Source organism: Odocoileus virginianus, chromosome 31, assembly GCF_023699985.2.
Source record: "Odocoileus virginianus isolate 20LAN1187 ecotype Illinois chromosome 31, Ovbor_1.2, whole genome shotgun sequence".
Classification (NCBI taxonomy): Eukaryota; Metazoa; Chordata; class Mammalia; order Artiodactyla; family Cervidae; genus Odocoileus; species Odocoileus virginianus.
Window position 1 is genome coordinate 24,715,251 of NC_069704.1, and position 16,166 is coordinate 24,731,416.

The 16,166-nt window shown below is 43.5% G+C and overlaps 1 protein-coding gene across 4 annotated transcripts; it reads right to left on the reverse strand.

Annotated features, from left to right (window-relative positions):
* Positions 1 to 2,172: 2,172 nt before the first annotated feature.
* NFIL3 (nuclear factor, interleukin 3 regulated) lies at positions 2,173 to 15,805 on the reverse strand. 4 transcript variants are annotated; one of them, XM_020873932.2, is made up of 2 exons: positions 15,709 to 15,805; positions 2,173 to 4,040 (listed from the first exon to the last, which is right to left on the reverse strand). In XM_020873932.2, the coding sequence occupies exon 2, from the start codon at positions 3,862 to 3,864 to the stop codon at positions 2,476 to 2,478; it is 1,389 nt and encodes a 462-aa protein (XP_020729591.2). In that variant the 5' UTR covers positions 3,865 to 4,040; positions 15,709 to 15,805; the 3' UTR covers positions 2,173 to 2,475. The 4 variants fall into 4 exon arrangements, with proteins under 4 accessions (XP_020729591.2, XP_070315516.1, XP_020729592.2 ...); XM_070459415.1 differs by lacking the exon at positions 15,709 to 15,805 and adding an exon at positions 15,036 to 15,263; XM_020873933.2 differs by lacking the exon at positions 15,709 to 15,805 and adding an exon at positions 13,396 to 14,593.
* Between the last annotated feature and the right edge of the window lie 361 nt (positions 15,806 to 16,166).

The following is a 16,166-nucleotide window of genomic DNA, read 5'->3' on the forward strand; positions in this document are numbered from 1 at the left end:
GATGTTTGCAATTATAAGACAAAATGACTAGGGAGGGGGGCATCCAGATGCAACATAGTTACCACAGTAGCTAACGTTAGCAGTTCACAGGTGAGGTAACATAGCCTCAGGTAGGCAGGCTGCTTTGCCCGTGATCTGACAGTCACATTTGAATTCTTCCCGAAAACAACTCAAGATTTACCTTTTTTGCTATTATCCACTTGGACACTTACAGTAAGTACCAGTCTATGGTTCATCCCTTTTGGGAGCAATTTATCAAGAGTTTTTTTTAATATTGTCTATTTCATGGCTGCAGAATCTCCCTGGGAGTCTACTACTGAATCTCTTGGCAGGCATGTCCCCAGGACAGCAGGACTGCTGTCTCTTTGTTTGGACACTGTGTTGACATAACCCAGCACTCCACTGGGCGTACTGAAGGGAACTAAAGCTTTTTTCCTTCCATATGTAGTTATTGTTTTCTCCCTAGCTGTGGACTTGGACAGCCTTTTGTTTTCCCACTTAACACAGGAACCTGACTTTACACCCTGTCCTATTTTGATTCATGTTGTTATAGTCATTCCATCCATTCTAGGCTGTGAAATGCTTTCGGATGTCGACTACCATCCAGTATCTTAACCCTCCTCTGCCCTGTAACATTTGCAGATGATATAGGTGTCCCTCTGGGCCTCATCCAGTCACTAAAAACTGCTGAAAAGACAAGTCCAAGGGTTGAGACTGGCAACACATTCCCTAAGCGTCAGATTTCACAGGAAACTGGTCACTGTGTCCAAAAGGACCAAGTGGATGGTCTGTGTGTGTGTCCCAGCATTCCCTTTAACTCAAAGGATCTCTTTTTAAAATATAAAAGTGTAGGAAGTTTAAAAGACTAAAAATCAGGCAGTCAAAAAGGCCTCTAAACTGGGATGTTGTAATTGGGCTCTTGCTAGGTGCCACCAGGAGATATGGTAACAGAATGAGGGTTAAGTCATCCTGCACATGTATTATGAAGCCTCAAGACCCCCAGCCCATGTCCCCACCCCCACCATACACACATACTTCTAGGATGAAAAAGAAGGCAGTGTGGGAACAGTTCTGGAGAGGGCTTTGGTGAGGAGAACAGCTCTGGAGAAAGCTATTCTTAACCGACATCCACTCACCCCTTCCCCCCACCCAGAAGCCAGTCCCACTGTGCAACAGAAGACACACTTGTCTGTAATTAAGGACACTTACTTCTATGGGATGACTAAGGATCCTGAACAAACCATCAGTCATGATCTTGTCACTGGTTTACTTAGAATGATGCTTTCTTCTGGGCTTCTATAATATAGTTTCCAAACTGGAGCTATTATTTATAGTCACCATTAACAAACTGTAAAAAGCCAAGTCATTACATATACTCAGGTTGAATATGGTGAAATGCGATCATTGATATGTTCTTTGAAATTTTGGAAACTAAGTAAAAATTGTATTTCACTAGCTTAATTTCCTAGACTGTTATACTCTGGAACTGTTAAGATTTACAATAACATAAAAATGACCTCATCCTTAGTCTTTAATCCACTCTTAATAGAACCTCTAAATAACAAAGTGGGTCAATGACTCAACTATTCACTTCCATGTGTCATACTTAAAAGAGATAACTAAAGACATGCTGATGCTAAACAACTTGGATTTTTCTACTTAAAAACAAAAAGGATACAGAAAATGAAACCTTAAAGAAAAATATATAACAGGGAGTAATTTAGTAAATTACTAGTCTTAAATGTAAGAAAATGCATTCCCCACCCCCTTTTCTCTACTCTCCTCCTATGGAAGGTTTTCAAACTAGAAAAAGGACCAAACTAGAAAAAGAAAATTATGTGTTGAACTTATGCTTTAGTTTTCCCTCAGACAGTAAAGAATCCACCTACAATGTGGAAGACCTAGGTTCGATCCCTGGGTTGGGAAGATCCCCTGAAGGGAACGGCTACCCACTCCAATATTCTGGCCTGGAGAATTCCATTGTCAGAGGAGCTTGGCAGGCTACAGTCCATGGGGTCACAAAGAGTCAGACATGACTGAGTGACTTTCATTTACTATAGATGGGAGAAAACTCCCCCAAATAAGTAAAATGCAAAGTATCTTAATACAGTATCTACTTTTGTAACTTATATTGCTTTCTTTCCCATAAAACTAAGTGCAATGGAGCGAAAGTTCTGTGTTTGTCACCAATCCTTTATTGAAACTGGTAACTTACACACTTTATAATAGAACAACAAAAATAATGTTCAATATATACAGCCTTTGCGATGGACTATTTGACTATACACAAGGCAGAGTGATAACACAGTCTAATCTTCATAATAATTTGTGCACAAAAAGACACCCAACAGACAACATGTGAACGTTATACAGTGAAATGACATCACAGGTCCAGTGAAAATTCAGCCTAATACAAAACGTACTCATCTATTGCAAATGCATCTCTAAAGGCCCAGAGCTTGTTCAGTAGTAATTTTACCCAGAGTCTGAAGCAGAGATTTGGTGTGTGGCTATAAGTCTTTTAAGTGAGACCACCTCTGCAGACAAGTTTGCTATCCCCTGCTTCAGAAACAAATTCTCTGGGTCAGAGACTTTGTAACCACTGTCTTTCACTTCCACCACTCCAGTTTTGAAACTACTCTGAGTTTTGCCATTAAGTTCTTTTTGATGCCAGTGTTCAGATTTGAGAGACCAATCTTGAATGTTAGTCACTTGGACTGAAAAGGGAGTGAGAGAAGAATGTACCAGGTTGGGGGTGGTATGCTTCTCGAGTTCGAAATGTCTCTTAGACGTCATGTCAACAGGCGAGGAAAGTTTTTGCGTGCCATCAAACTCATGATCGAAGGCTTCCACTTTTATTTGCATGGCTTTGGCTTTAATCCGAAGCTTGTGTGGCAAAGCAGAGGAATTCACTTCTGGAACTTTAACCACTGTGGCGTGGACACGCTGAAGTTCAACGGGAGAGTGGATCGGGCCCTTGGGAACCTGCTGCTCATCTTCTCCGTCGGATGACTTTCCTACTGCACCTTCATCAGTTTCCGATGTCCTCGGAGAGTTACTGGAGGACCGGTTGACCTGCAGCAGAGGGGGAGAGTGCGAGTATCCGGGAAAGGAATTCCCCATGTAATTCTGATACACAGCCCCTCGGTAGGCACCCCGGTCATCTCTGGGCTCCCTGGCATAGCTCTCCAGTTCCATCGGCTCTTGCTTGATGACCTGGAATTTGCTTTCTGGGCTTCTGCAGCCACTCTGCGCAGGGCCCTCCTGTGAATGTTCTAGCGAGGATACTTCTGAAACATCAGACAGAGAACTCTGAGGAGAGTGCTTGATGACAGAAATGCAACTGCTAGCCACCATCGAGGGCTCATGCTCATCCACAAAGGCGCTCACAGTGGATTTGGAAGTCTGGTAGTCTTGAAAGTACACAGCTGTAGAATTACTGAGTTTCTGAATCTCCTGGGCGTAGGCTGTTGAGCTAATTAAACCAAACTTTAATTTTAGGGAAAGCAGTTCAGCTTTTAAAGTGGCATTTTCTTCTCCCAGTGCAATGAGTTTGTTCTCCAAAACCAGGTCATTCAGTCGACGCTTCTCCCGGGACCTCTTGGCGGCTTCATTATTTTTCCGCCTCTTTTCCCAATACATGGCATCTTTCTTCTCGTCGGGAATGAATTCCCGTTTCCTCCGACATGCTGAGGACTTGTTTTTCCCCACACTTCCTTCATTGAGAAGGAGCTCTTCCCCTGTCGTCAAGTCTTCGGAGACTTCGGTCAAGGCAGAATTAAGCACCATCATCTTGTCCACGCTGCTACCAGCATCAAGAGATGCCTGCTCCTTCTTGATGCTCTGCATTTTTCTCAGCTGCATCAGAAACCACCTTAACCTATATACGCAGTGCAGGAGAAGAAGTTATTTCCTCAGTATTCTCAAGTGCTTTAAAAACTGCAGTTTAAAATCCATCAATATTCTTCCTTTTGTTCTATGATCCAGAATAAATCTCTCCTGCTCCTCTCACTGAATGAAGTAGGGGTCTTCTAGATGACCTGCAATACACAAAGAGAAACAGTTATCCATTTGGTAAATATTTATTACCAGCTATGTACAAGAAACTACACGAAGCATTGAGGGGCAATAGTTCTGTCCTTCAAAGAGTTTACAACCATGAAAAGAAAGTAAGTACCGAAATACCTATACTGTAAAGTTGTAAAGGACAGTCCCCACTGAGAACTGTCAGCAGGGGAATATGTGGTCCAGGGGAGTGAGAGAAAAGAACAGATCTGCCCTGGGGAGAAATAGAAGGCGGCTGTGTTTCAGGAGAAAAAATAGTGGGGTGGGGCATGTGGGGATAGGACATTACAGGAAGGAAATGACAGATCGCCTCTGGTTAGTGCATTTTTAAATAGTACTTGCATCTTGTGGGGCTTCTGAATACCTTTAGATAGCATTTATATGACTGCCAAGCAAACCAGTTCACCTCATAAAAGGAACTTTTCCAAGTAAACCCTTTTAATGTCAGTAGACAGACTCTGTAATTATATGGAATCAAACAGAAATGGAGCTAGATTTTTATTTCCACAAAAACGAATATAAAAGTCACACAAACAACTGAGTTGTGGTTGTTTAATTCTTACGTGGTTTATGTCACGGTCATTCTGCCAAGTGACTCAGCACACCTGAAAAGGACTCTTCTCAATAAAGCTGTCTCTGACGCATTTGTGCTATGAGAAAATTGTTTTTTCCCCCCTGGTTCCTTCAGATTGATTTATGAAACATTCACTTAAGGTTGTAGCATCTACAATACCTTTTTTGGTCCTGATAATTCTGTCATAATAGATTTCACTGATAGAGTAGCTTCAGCCTAAAATAAATGGTTAAGGGATTTTTTTTTTTTTTAAGTAAAGTGCCTTCTTGAAACTTAAAATTATTTTAAACTGAGAGCATGTAATTATGGAAAGAATTTCTTTCCATTTTACTAATTAGTTTCAAACAAAATATAAGAACTTGAAAACAGGACTATCAACTAGCTTCCTTTTCCATTGATGACAAATTTATAATCTGAATTTGGCCTGACAGGAGATAATAAATCCATATTAGGTTCCAATAACAATCTTTTCATGGTGGTTTCGGATCTGTGTTTCTGGACAGGGTTTCTCTGCGTAGTTTTCCAGTAGGTAATATTTTCATGAAGGAGATACGGTAAAACAACTGTTCATTCAGCACTATCTGTATATGGCACCTCTCCTGCCCCATTAGAAAGATTGAATGTTTTCATGTCCCTCTTTCTTTCTTGTGCATAGTTTTATATTGACTAATGGTTTAATTTTATCAGTTGGAAAAGCTTGCCAGCTTCTTGTGTCTTTTCCAGAAGGAATAGAAGGAATGATGTAATCATTTCAGGATCATCAAGGATAAGGTTTAATGCCACATTTTCGTCATTTTCGTCCAAACTGAGCCAATGCAAACAGTGAGTTGCAACTCAGCAAAATTTAATGATTATGAATACTGAGCTTCTGTTTGTCTTTGATAATATATTTTAGTGGGAAATGAAGGCAAGGAGTCTGCCATAGCAGGCAGTGATGGTGTAGAAAGGGAGCTTCCTAGTTATCACTTAGTAAACAACACGACTTCCTATATTTGCACTCAACATTTCTTGGTCTGCTATGAAAACTTTTCCCTCTACATAATGAATGGATTATTTCCTTCTGTCAATAATTTGTATTTCTTAAATCTGTTAAGTCCTCCCTACTAAAATCAAATGAATGCTGAAGCAAGAGTAAAAATTCCAACTCCAGGAGGACAACTATATTGAACTTTTCCAAGATGCATTTCAAATCTCCACTGTATCCCCAGGTACTACTTATGTATTTCCTTGCACACTATCATTCTGAGTATTTTTTTCACTTGAGACTCTTTCTCTTCCATGCATTTTTTAATTTATCCCTTCCTTGGAAGAAAATTAAATTTCTTCTGCATTTCATCTCAACTATGAATTGTTGCAGTTGTGCTTTTGAAATGCCCCACCATTCCATCTATATTACTCTTTCTAAACTTTTCATTCTTTCATCATTTCATATCCATTTCATCATTTCAAACCTATGTTGAGTGAGTTGAGACTCTGATCTCAATCTTCTGTTCCAAAGAATCACGCTGAGTCTAGTGTGAGTAAGGGCAGGCAGGCAGCCCTTGCCACACTGCATAGAGAAAATAATCCTACTTCTGTTTAACAAAAATATCTCACTTGTCCTAAAATCTCTTAACCCACTTCTATGTGTCTAAGTACTGTATGTCCACTTTTTCATCTCTGTAACTTTGTTTGGTATGTTCAAAACCTGCAGAAAAATCTCATTTCTTTTCAGTTAATCTTCCAATTTCAATTTCCCTAGGTATACTAGAATCTGGATTCTTCCCTCATCTGCACATAATAACTGCTTCTATGATTCCACCAGCAAATCACCACATACTACATAAGGGTATTTTCTGTAATATTATTTATCAAGTAACTTTGCTGTGTTGAAAAGAATTTATTAGCAGTTCGAGATACTGTAGAGAGAGGTGGTGATTTTGTACAATGTGTATCTTCCTACATGTTTGTTTTGTATGCCCAACTAGAATGCCGATTAGTTCAGGGAGCAAATTAATATATTGGTATCCTAGCAACAAATTGAACCTCTTAGGTGCTCGCCATTTGACTGACACTTATTTGCCTTACATAAGAGAGCTTTGTGACCAAAAACTTGCTGATACATTCTTTTATATTTGATATTATTACATAAATTCTAAAAAAGATTGTTCTACTTACTAAGAGAGAACTTCTCTTATTCATTACTTGTTTTATGCAACAGATATGGAGCATCTACTCTGGCACTGAGCCAGACTTGGGGAAGATAAAGAAGGAAGGAAGAATCAAACTCCCAAGAATCAAGGCACCCCTTGGTCTTTGGTGAGAGACAGGCTCATGAATACAGATGAGCACTGTACTCATCCACAGGTGTGGTCGGAACACTGCCAACATGGGGAGTCAGTGTACGTATCATGTTGTTTCTAGCCACGCTGCTTTTTTCTTGGTATGGTGACAATAAAAACAATCATTACAGGTGCCATTTACTCAATACTGACTATGCAACAGGCACCCTGAGCCTGGCCTGTGATTATTTCACTGCCCTCACAATAATAACCACTTTCAGATGAGAAAACTAAGGCTGGGAGAAGTTAAGCAACTGGCCCAGTGTCACACAGCTAGTTGAGTGGAAGAGCTAAGATTCTCAGTTCTGTTCTTCTCATTTCGGTGTAATATATACCCATTTACTAAGTGATTTGGGGGCAGCAAAGCACTATTAGATGTTGCCAGAACTTCTTTAAGACAACAAAGGAACTTTGTTGCAGATAAAGTTCCATCTGGAACTTTTCCCCCTCTTCCTCAGAGTTGTTTTATATCCTGTGATTATTTAATGAATTGAGAAAGCATTCTAAATTTTCATCTCTCTCTAAAATTTTAATCTCCTGGCAACCCTATATGCTAAAAATAATTAGAAGAAAAGGAAAGTTACAGCTGTTGGCACTGTCACCTGCAATTCCCCACCCCCCCACAAACCCAAAATATATCCATTTTCAACATGGGGATAGGGTACAGTTAAAACACAGAAAGACTGTGCGACTTTCCCAAGATCATGCAGCACTAGATGGTAGAGATATTGAGGGGAGAGAATCTATCTGTGCCTTTCAACAATAAATTTAAAGAGCATGCAAAGGTAGATTGCAGTGCTTTCTAAAAACATCAGTATTTATTCTCAACTAATACCTTTATTTCAGATTCCAGTGTTTTCCCTTATGATTAATTTAACAGTCATTTCACCTCTGCCTCAAGTTTTCAGATCACCACTAATGCTGTGTTATATCAGTCACCGCTAGTTTCCTTTCTGGGGAGTAATTGACACTGAATGCCAACTCTATGATGCTGGTGTGTTCAGCACGATCAGTTTCATTACACCCATCAGATAATATGGCTGCTTCTTAAAAACACAAATAAAAAGAGAAATTTAAGAGCAGGAGTCATCACATTCCAATGACATATTTTCCCACAACTAACACGGACGTACCACTGCTAATTAATGCTTTTTCATAGTACATCACAAGATTTCTACAGGCAGGAGTTGTTTTGTAAGTCCAAATTTAAAATTCTACTTAAGTCAGATGACCTAAATATTGTTTTTAATTAAGATTAAATTTGGTTTAGAAAATTCTCTAAAGAAATAAAGCTGTGCAACACAAATTCTAGCCCTAATTTCTTTTTGAGGAGGGACCTTACGACCTGTATCTTCCCTGGCCTCTAACACATCTCTCAGGGAAATACTAGTGGACAATTTAAACTTGTTACAAAACAAGAAAAGAAACATTTTGTTTCAAGCATCTAAAATCTGACTAATAGCTTAGACATTAAAATCTACTATGAGAAAATTTTATTATCTCTTTAAAGAGACTGCAAATTGCTTCTATTCTATACTCTGATTTTAACATTCTGTCAATACAAGATGAAATACTATTTGATATGCCCAATGATTTGGAAATATTTTGACAGAATCACCTCATTTTTCCTGTACTCTCTGAATGTACTGTTTACACTCTCAGAGATATAGTATAGATACCATTAAAGAAAAAAAAATCCTTTATGTTAAACTACATCTCCCCACTAGGAAGACAACTGCTTATTTTTGAGATAAGTGCCATTTTAGTAAAAAAAGATAAAGTTAATGAATCAATTCACAGTTCTTTAAACTAGTAATACTAGCAAATATTAACCTACATCTTCTTCCTGTGGATAAAATCCATGATGTGATTGTTTCAATAAAATGCTTTACCTTCTTTTCATGGATGAAAATAAAATCTGGGGGTGGGAGATGAAAAAACTATGGAAACACTGAAGTTGCACAAGGATCTTCTAATAAGGCTAAAAAATGTTTTTTTTTCAATTAAGAAAACTATGTTAAACCTCATAAATGCCTCCCCTTAATAATATAATTCTGTCTCTAGTAACAGAGACTTCAACCCTGAAGTCAGAGAGAAATGTACACTTGATCAAGATATGAATACACACATAAACAGATTCTCACACTCTGCCAAAATCTATCCAATCATAGCAACACACTGACCAACATTTTCTATTCGGGTACTTCTGTAAATGAATGTGTCAAAACCAGAGAAAGTTTATGATAAATGAAAATAGTTCAAATTCCTTGCTCTCTCATCCTCAACATAGGGCTACTTGAAAATTAGATTTAAACTTAATAAATACAATGACAACATTGCCTTTTACTATAGCACTGATATAATTTATGGGATTGAAATATGAAATAGTATAGTATAACCTTTTTTTAAAAAAAATAAAAAGTGTCCACAATTTTAACCGAACTCTTAATGAAAATATTCTGAAGACTGCTGGGGGTAAATGCATAGATGCTAACACAACCAACTTCAAGGCTCAAAGGAGGGGAACTGGAAGGGTGGGGGTGATGAAATACTAACGAATTAACAACAACAAAAACATCTGCAGTCACTTCAAAATGGGGACCATTTGCTTTCTTGAAACTTTCAAAAAGATAACTTCTCATTAACTAGCAACTAATCTGAAATCCTAAGGGACACCAATAATCATGAAGTAACCCAGTTATAGGAAATTTCTGCAACAGGTAAGTAATGCCAGAATACATGCAACATGTGGCAATGATGGGGAAAACAAGGTGCGTGCACGGCTGGGTGAGAAAAGGGTATGAAAGGGCAAGGTTTTGAAAGTTCCTAATTAAACTGAGGAATCATTCCAATTTTCCTCAGCTTGACTTTTTAATTTCTTGTTCACTTTCTTTCCCAGTGAGCAGACGATTACAAATGTCATTTACTGTGTGCCTCATGAGTAGAACAGATTATTTTAAACGTTTATTTTTGGTGTTTATTTGAAGGCTACTTAATTCTAGTTTTAGATCCCTAGAAAGTTAATTAATAAAAGACACCATGTTCTGAGAACTAAAAGGCTTATAAACATCATTCTGCTTCCAATGAAAATGAATGCTCAAAGCGCAGATTATTACGAAAGGCATCTAGTAAATCTCTACTAAACTTTCTTATCATAAAAACAAGCGAGCATGCTCTAATTAAAACCATATGAGAAACAGTGTTTTTCTAACTACAAGAAAGTTATTTGTAATGACATTTGAGAGATAATTGGGGGTGGTGGTAATATAACTTCATTTTGAAACTGAAAAGCTCTTATGTAATGTCTGTGATCAAAGGTCAATGTCTTTCGACATTCTCACACAAATCCAATCTGGATAAAAATCAACTCAAATGTAATTTAGAAAAATAACAGGATATCAAACAATGTGTTAACCCTGTGAAATACAGGCATACCTTACGAAAACAAGAAATGAATATTAAAGGAAACTTCAATTACATTGTTTCTGTCATATTTTGAATCGAATCCCAAGTGTGCTCTCATTCCTTAATACAAATTAAAAATAAACAACTCTGAACAGCATCAATGCCATCTGGATTACAATGGAAATAATGAAGTATGTGTGATTTTACTTGGGTAAAAATAAAGCCTCGGCAATATGACTGCACCTTTTCCATTCTATGCTGTAATCACATTCACGTCTCGGAACTGACTCTATGGACCAAAGCAAGGTCAACTAGAAATATCCACTCAGCTGGTGAGTCAAGCACGTTGCTCAACATGGGAAAGGGCCCAAACAAAGGGTTTTAATTTTCAGGTTGTTGCATCATAGTGATGTTATAATTGCACTTAGCAAAGATAAGTCTTTCACACAGAAAAGGAAATTGTTTCAAAAACTCCAGTGAGCTTGCACTCATACTCAGGGAAGGGACAGGGACAGAGCCTCCCTCCCCCGCAAACCCATTTTTCAGGTTCCTGGCCTGGACCGCTAATCAATTTCTCTTAAGGTCCACTTTCTTAAGTCTAAAATGGGGATGATAATAGAACAAGTCAACAGAGTGCCTGGCACAAGCAGGGTACATGTTTAGTAAATACTCACTCATCATCTCATTTCCGAAGAATAAGCAGCAGCAAGGCAATGATTATGATTAGTTCTAGGCCTAATTTTTGCCTCTCGTAATTCTTAGTGAAGCATTGTTCTATGTTACAAGGATAAACCAAATGAAATTTAATTCTACGTTAATAGGTCAACCACTGACAGTTTCATGGGGCATATCCTAGGGTTTTAACCATACAGGAGGGACACACTTCCTCCCAGGATAGCTCATCTGTGAGGTCTAACCAGTCTGTGATCTCAGACTGGAATTGTAGATGCAGAGATTATCCAGGCCCAGGAAAACCATCAAAAGAAGTCAAGGGAGCTGGAAAAAGACAGCTGTTTGGCCCTTTTTACACCATTAATGCTACCATCAACTCACCTCTCTCTCTGTTCCTTTAAACAGTTCCCCCAAACATTAACCTAATGACTTGGGAAGTATGAGGTTCTGCAATCCTGTCCAGAATTTTCTTCAAACTAAAATTACCATTGAATGAAATAGCAAATAGTTTTGAGAAAAAAATTAATCACTATTAGAACAACAAAAGCACAGTATTTCAAGAAGAATCTTTAGGCTTAGTTCAAACTTCAACCCTTATTGCACAGAGACTTAGGCAGTGAAAAATAAAGATGAATATTAAAATACATACATACACACACACACACACACACATAGCTGCTTCCTGGTCACTTAGTCACTTAGACAGGAAGAATTTACTGAGCTCCCCACAACTCTCCAGCTAAATAAACAGGTTTTATTCCCTCAGTTTACCTCGGAGGCCGATCAGGGCAGTGCCCAAAACTGGGGCCTGGGACCCAGCTCTTCTGAGCCCAGAGCCTGTATTCCTAGGTAGCACTTCACCGTTTCCTAGCTACTGACCTGCCTGAAACTCAAGAGAGAAACCATTAGGGGACGGGGGTGTAGGATTTGATCCCATAGAAGCCAACTTTTTAAACAATGCACTTCTCGCTGATGGCTTTTAGAGAATTGTGACGCTGCCCTGAATTTACTGCGATTTATTGCACAAGCACGGTCTCAGAAGACCTATTGCCAGGATGAAAGTACCGTAGTCTTACTCAGCAGGACAGCGGTATCCCATCCACACAAGTGTTGTGATTTTTTAAAATATTTAACTCCGGGGAATTCGAGTTCTCTCTACTCTAGCCACATAACTAATGTTCAGTATATATATATACCGACACAAAATATATATATATATACTTGACAGTCAAATTGGGGTCCTCGTCATTATCATCAATACTGAAGCGATCCCACCCCCAATTTTTGCCGTCTGTTGACACTGGTGGTTTTCTTAGGTCTTTTTTCATTTTACAAGAATCGGAAGCGCTCCTCTAGGACACACAATGACGCCTTCTCGAACAAAGGTGTCCGCGGTGCTCAGGAGCTCTGCGCGCAAAAAAAGCAAGAACACAGGCCCCTGGAGCAGCCCGGGCCGCAGCGATGAAACGCTCAGGCGGCCGGCCGGGCAGCCCTCTCCGCGCGGAGCGGCCTCACCCTGGGTCCCTCCAGCTCGCCCGGCTCCGCTCCCCCAGCTCCAGCTGCCCTCTTCTCTCTCCCTCCTCCCTTCCCCTTTCCCTCCTTCCGCCCAAGAGAACCCAGGGAGCACCGCACTCCCCGGCCGCGGACGGTCCCTCGGCGCCCCCCGCCCGCCCCCCGCGCCACGCCCCCCCCCGGACCCGCCCCCGCCGGGTGGGCGGCGCAGCGGTGCAGCCTAGACCCCCGCGCCAGAACAAAGGAATGTGGGGAGGGGGCGAGAAGGAGGAGCGCAGGCCGCCTAGCAGCCCTGGTCCAAGCGCCGCCCAAGGGCGCTCCCTGCCGTTGACCGAGGTCCGCGCCCGCCACCCCACATCCCCCCCATCCCCAGATCCGCAGGGGCCGCAGTTGGGAGGAGCGCGCTGGGAGGAAGGGAGCACCCCTAAGGTCGCGATCGGAAGGTGGCGCTACGCGGCCCCTGCAGACCCGGGGCTCCCAACCCGAGCTCCAGAGTAGGTCGGGGGTCTGACACTGGGGCCCCGGAGCAATATTAGCTTCTAGGAAAGCGACTGCAATTACTTGGGGCAATAAATTTGTTCCAGAGATGAATCTCTGTAATCTTTGTCCCGTTCTCTGCCCGCTTCCCGCCCTGAAAAACCCTCCACAACCCTGCTCTTTAATTATTTTACTATTACATTAGGGGAAAACAATCTGACATATACACACCATCAATACACATATATTCACACACCCACTACATAAGAGTCCAGGAATAAATTTAAAATCTTGAGTATATTACATAGTCACATAATTCTCACATGAATAAAACTGGGACATCCATTAAAAAAAATACAATCTACTAACCTATATCTGTTTCCCATAAATCATATCTGGTCTGGACGAAAAAAAAAAAAAAAAGATGAGAAATAATACTGTGGCCTCATTCGCTGTTATTTACAAAAGCCAAGACCAAAAGATGACACTCGGTCATCCCCTGCTGTTCTCAGGGAACAGCACTTTCCTAAAGTGTCCTTTAAAAAGATAAATGGGAGTCAGCATCCAGCAAATCACCGGGCTCTGCGAAATGCCTTCCTAAAAATACAATCTTATCAAAGGTCTCTCGGAAGGCGTGGAGTTAAAACTACAGCAAATGGCCTTGAACTTGTATTTGCACACAGCCCTGGAGAAAACACCAGAAATAGCGATGTGAGGCCACAATTGTTAAAATGCGATAGTTAGGGCTAAATTTAGAAGAACGCACATTTCATTTAGGGCAAGAGACGCACATTCGGCAAGACGAGCAAACTCAATGCTTATCCAGTTGTCTACTTGCTTGTTTAAAATATCCTTTTAAAAAACTGTTACAGTGACATTTTAAAGGCTGAGATTGTCCTACTTTCTTTGTAGCAAGATTATAAAATCACGTAATTAGCTCCCTCTTCCTATGCTCACTGCCAGCAAATTCGTCAGTTACATAATGCAACATTTCCAGGAAACTATTATGTGCTGTCTTGTCGGGTCTGAAAAAGCAATGACAATAAGGTGAAAAAAAGGGCTGATCGAACGGAATGCATTAAAATTAGGAAGGTGGGGAGGTGAACGTCACAATGGTTTGTCCCAGATTTAAAAAGAATAGTTCAGAACACCAAAGAGACGAGCTCGGGTAGTATCCAAGATCAGAATACAACCCGAGGAATTCTTCCTTTTATGTTTTGTAGGAGTGTTGAAAAAAAAAAATCCTTTTCGTTTGGGACGTAGTATACAGGCAAATAATGATCTAATATCCAACGCTACACTACAATTACCAAATCATTGCCCACGTACGCGCATATTCCCACATTAACCCTTAATCCTTGCCAGTATTTCACCGTGGGCAGATTATGCAATGTATGCAAGGACAAATCCCACAACCTCCCCGAGCGCTGGTAAAACACGCTGACGACAAACAGGGTGGAAAACGTCTGTGCAGACTCAGCCCCGGACACAAACAAACGCAGCGCAGGCATTCTCTGAATGCCGTCACCGTTCACGCTACAGACGCTCTTTCTCAACGAGAAAATCAAGACTATTCCCCACTACTCAGCCCCCCTCCTCTCCTCCGCCGCCAGTCCCACTGAAGGGACCAGAAAGGAGAGAGCGCAGCCCTTCCCCACGAGATGGCTCAGCCTCCCCGGCGCTCTTCTCTACCAAAACATCAATTTTCCTGAAATCAGGAGACATTATGCAACAGCAGCGGGGGGAGCGCAAGCCAGCCCGGACTACGTGCCGGAGCGAGAGTGCTGCAATCAAAGCAGCCACCTTAAGGTGGCGAGTCCCCTCCTGACAAGGCAGCAAAAGTTTATGTAATGAATGCCCCGCGCACACTCGCAGCCGCGGGCCAGCCCCGCGCACAGCCGGGCCCCACGCACAGCCCGCCCCGCGCCCAGCGCCCGCCGGCCGCGCGCCTCAGAAGCCCGCGGGGAGCCGGGCGCCGGGCCCCGGCCAGCGGTGGGCGGAGCGCTTACCGTGTTCCTGCTCTCCGGCTGGCGAGTCGGGGCGGCGGGAAGAAAGAACGGGGGCCGGGAGCCGAGCCGACGGCGTTCGGGGACCGGGGTTCGGCCGGGCCTCCGGGGCGGCAGGCGGCGGTGAGGGCGCGGCGCGGGAGGCAGGCGGCGCGCCTGGTCCGCGGGCGCCGTGGCCGCGCCGGGAGATGTGTGTTAGTAGGTCAGTTCCGAGCGCGGCGCTACGTCGCCGCCCGCCAGCCCCGCCGTGACGGGCGGCCCCAGCCCCAATCGCCGCGCCCGCACCCGCCCCCAGCCCGCCGCCAATGGCCGCAGACGGCGGGGGCGGGCTCTCCGAGGCCCCGCCCTGCTCCGCCCCCGCCCACTCCTCCTCCCGGCAGCGCCACCAGCACCCGGCCCGCGTCCCTTCCCGGCCGCGGTCACCACCGTCGCCTGATTGCCGGGAGGACCAGCGCTCCGCGCCCCGCGTCCCGCTCCAGGGTTGCGCAACGGCCGGCGAGGCTGCCTCGGTTGGGGCGAGCCTGGGGAGGGGCCGGAGACCTCCGCCTCGCCGTCCGGCTGCCCTCACCGCTGTCTTCACCCTCTTGGTCACCGAGGTGCCCCCCTGAGCCCAGCGACCCTCGCTCGCTCGCGGAGGCGCATTTTGTTTCCCCGAACGCGCAGCCGGCCGACCTACCTGTTGCCGACCGAGTACCGGGGCTGAGGGCCTCAGGCCTCTTTGGCCGGGGCGTGGCAGGGACCTCCGCCGCCTCCTCCGCGCACACTCCGGGAGGACCCCTCCTCCTGGAGGTGGGCGAGAGGGAAGGCGGGGGGCGCTGGCGAGCGGCCAGGACTCCGGGCGGGCCGCGGAGGGAAGAGGGCCAGGCAGCGGATCAGAGCCCAGGGGTGCTGCGTAGGCAGCGGTTACAGTGCTCCGCGCGCGTCTCCACTGAGAGCGCGACGGCCGGGAACGAGGGGTTGGCTAGGTGGGGAAGCGCAACGCACGAGTACTGTCGTTCACTACACAATTAGGACGAAGATGACGGCTGCGAAGTTGTTGCATAATATGACTGGGAAACCAGGCTGGCGGAGGTCCATCTGCCACTCCCCCAATCCCCCTGGCCACGCCGAGAGTGGCTGCCCGGGATGCGGTTT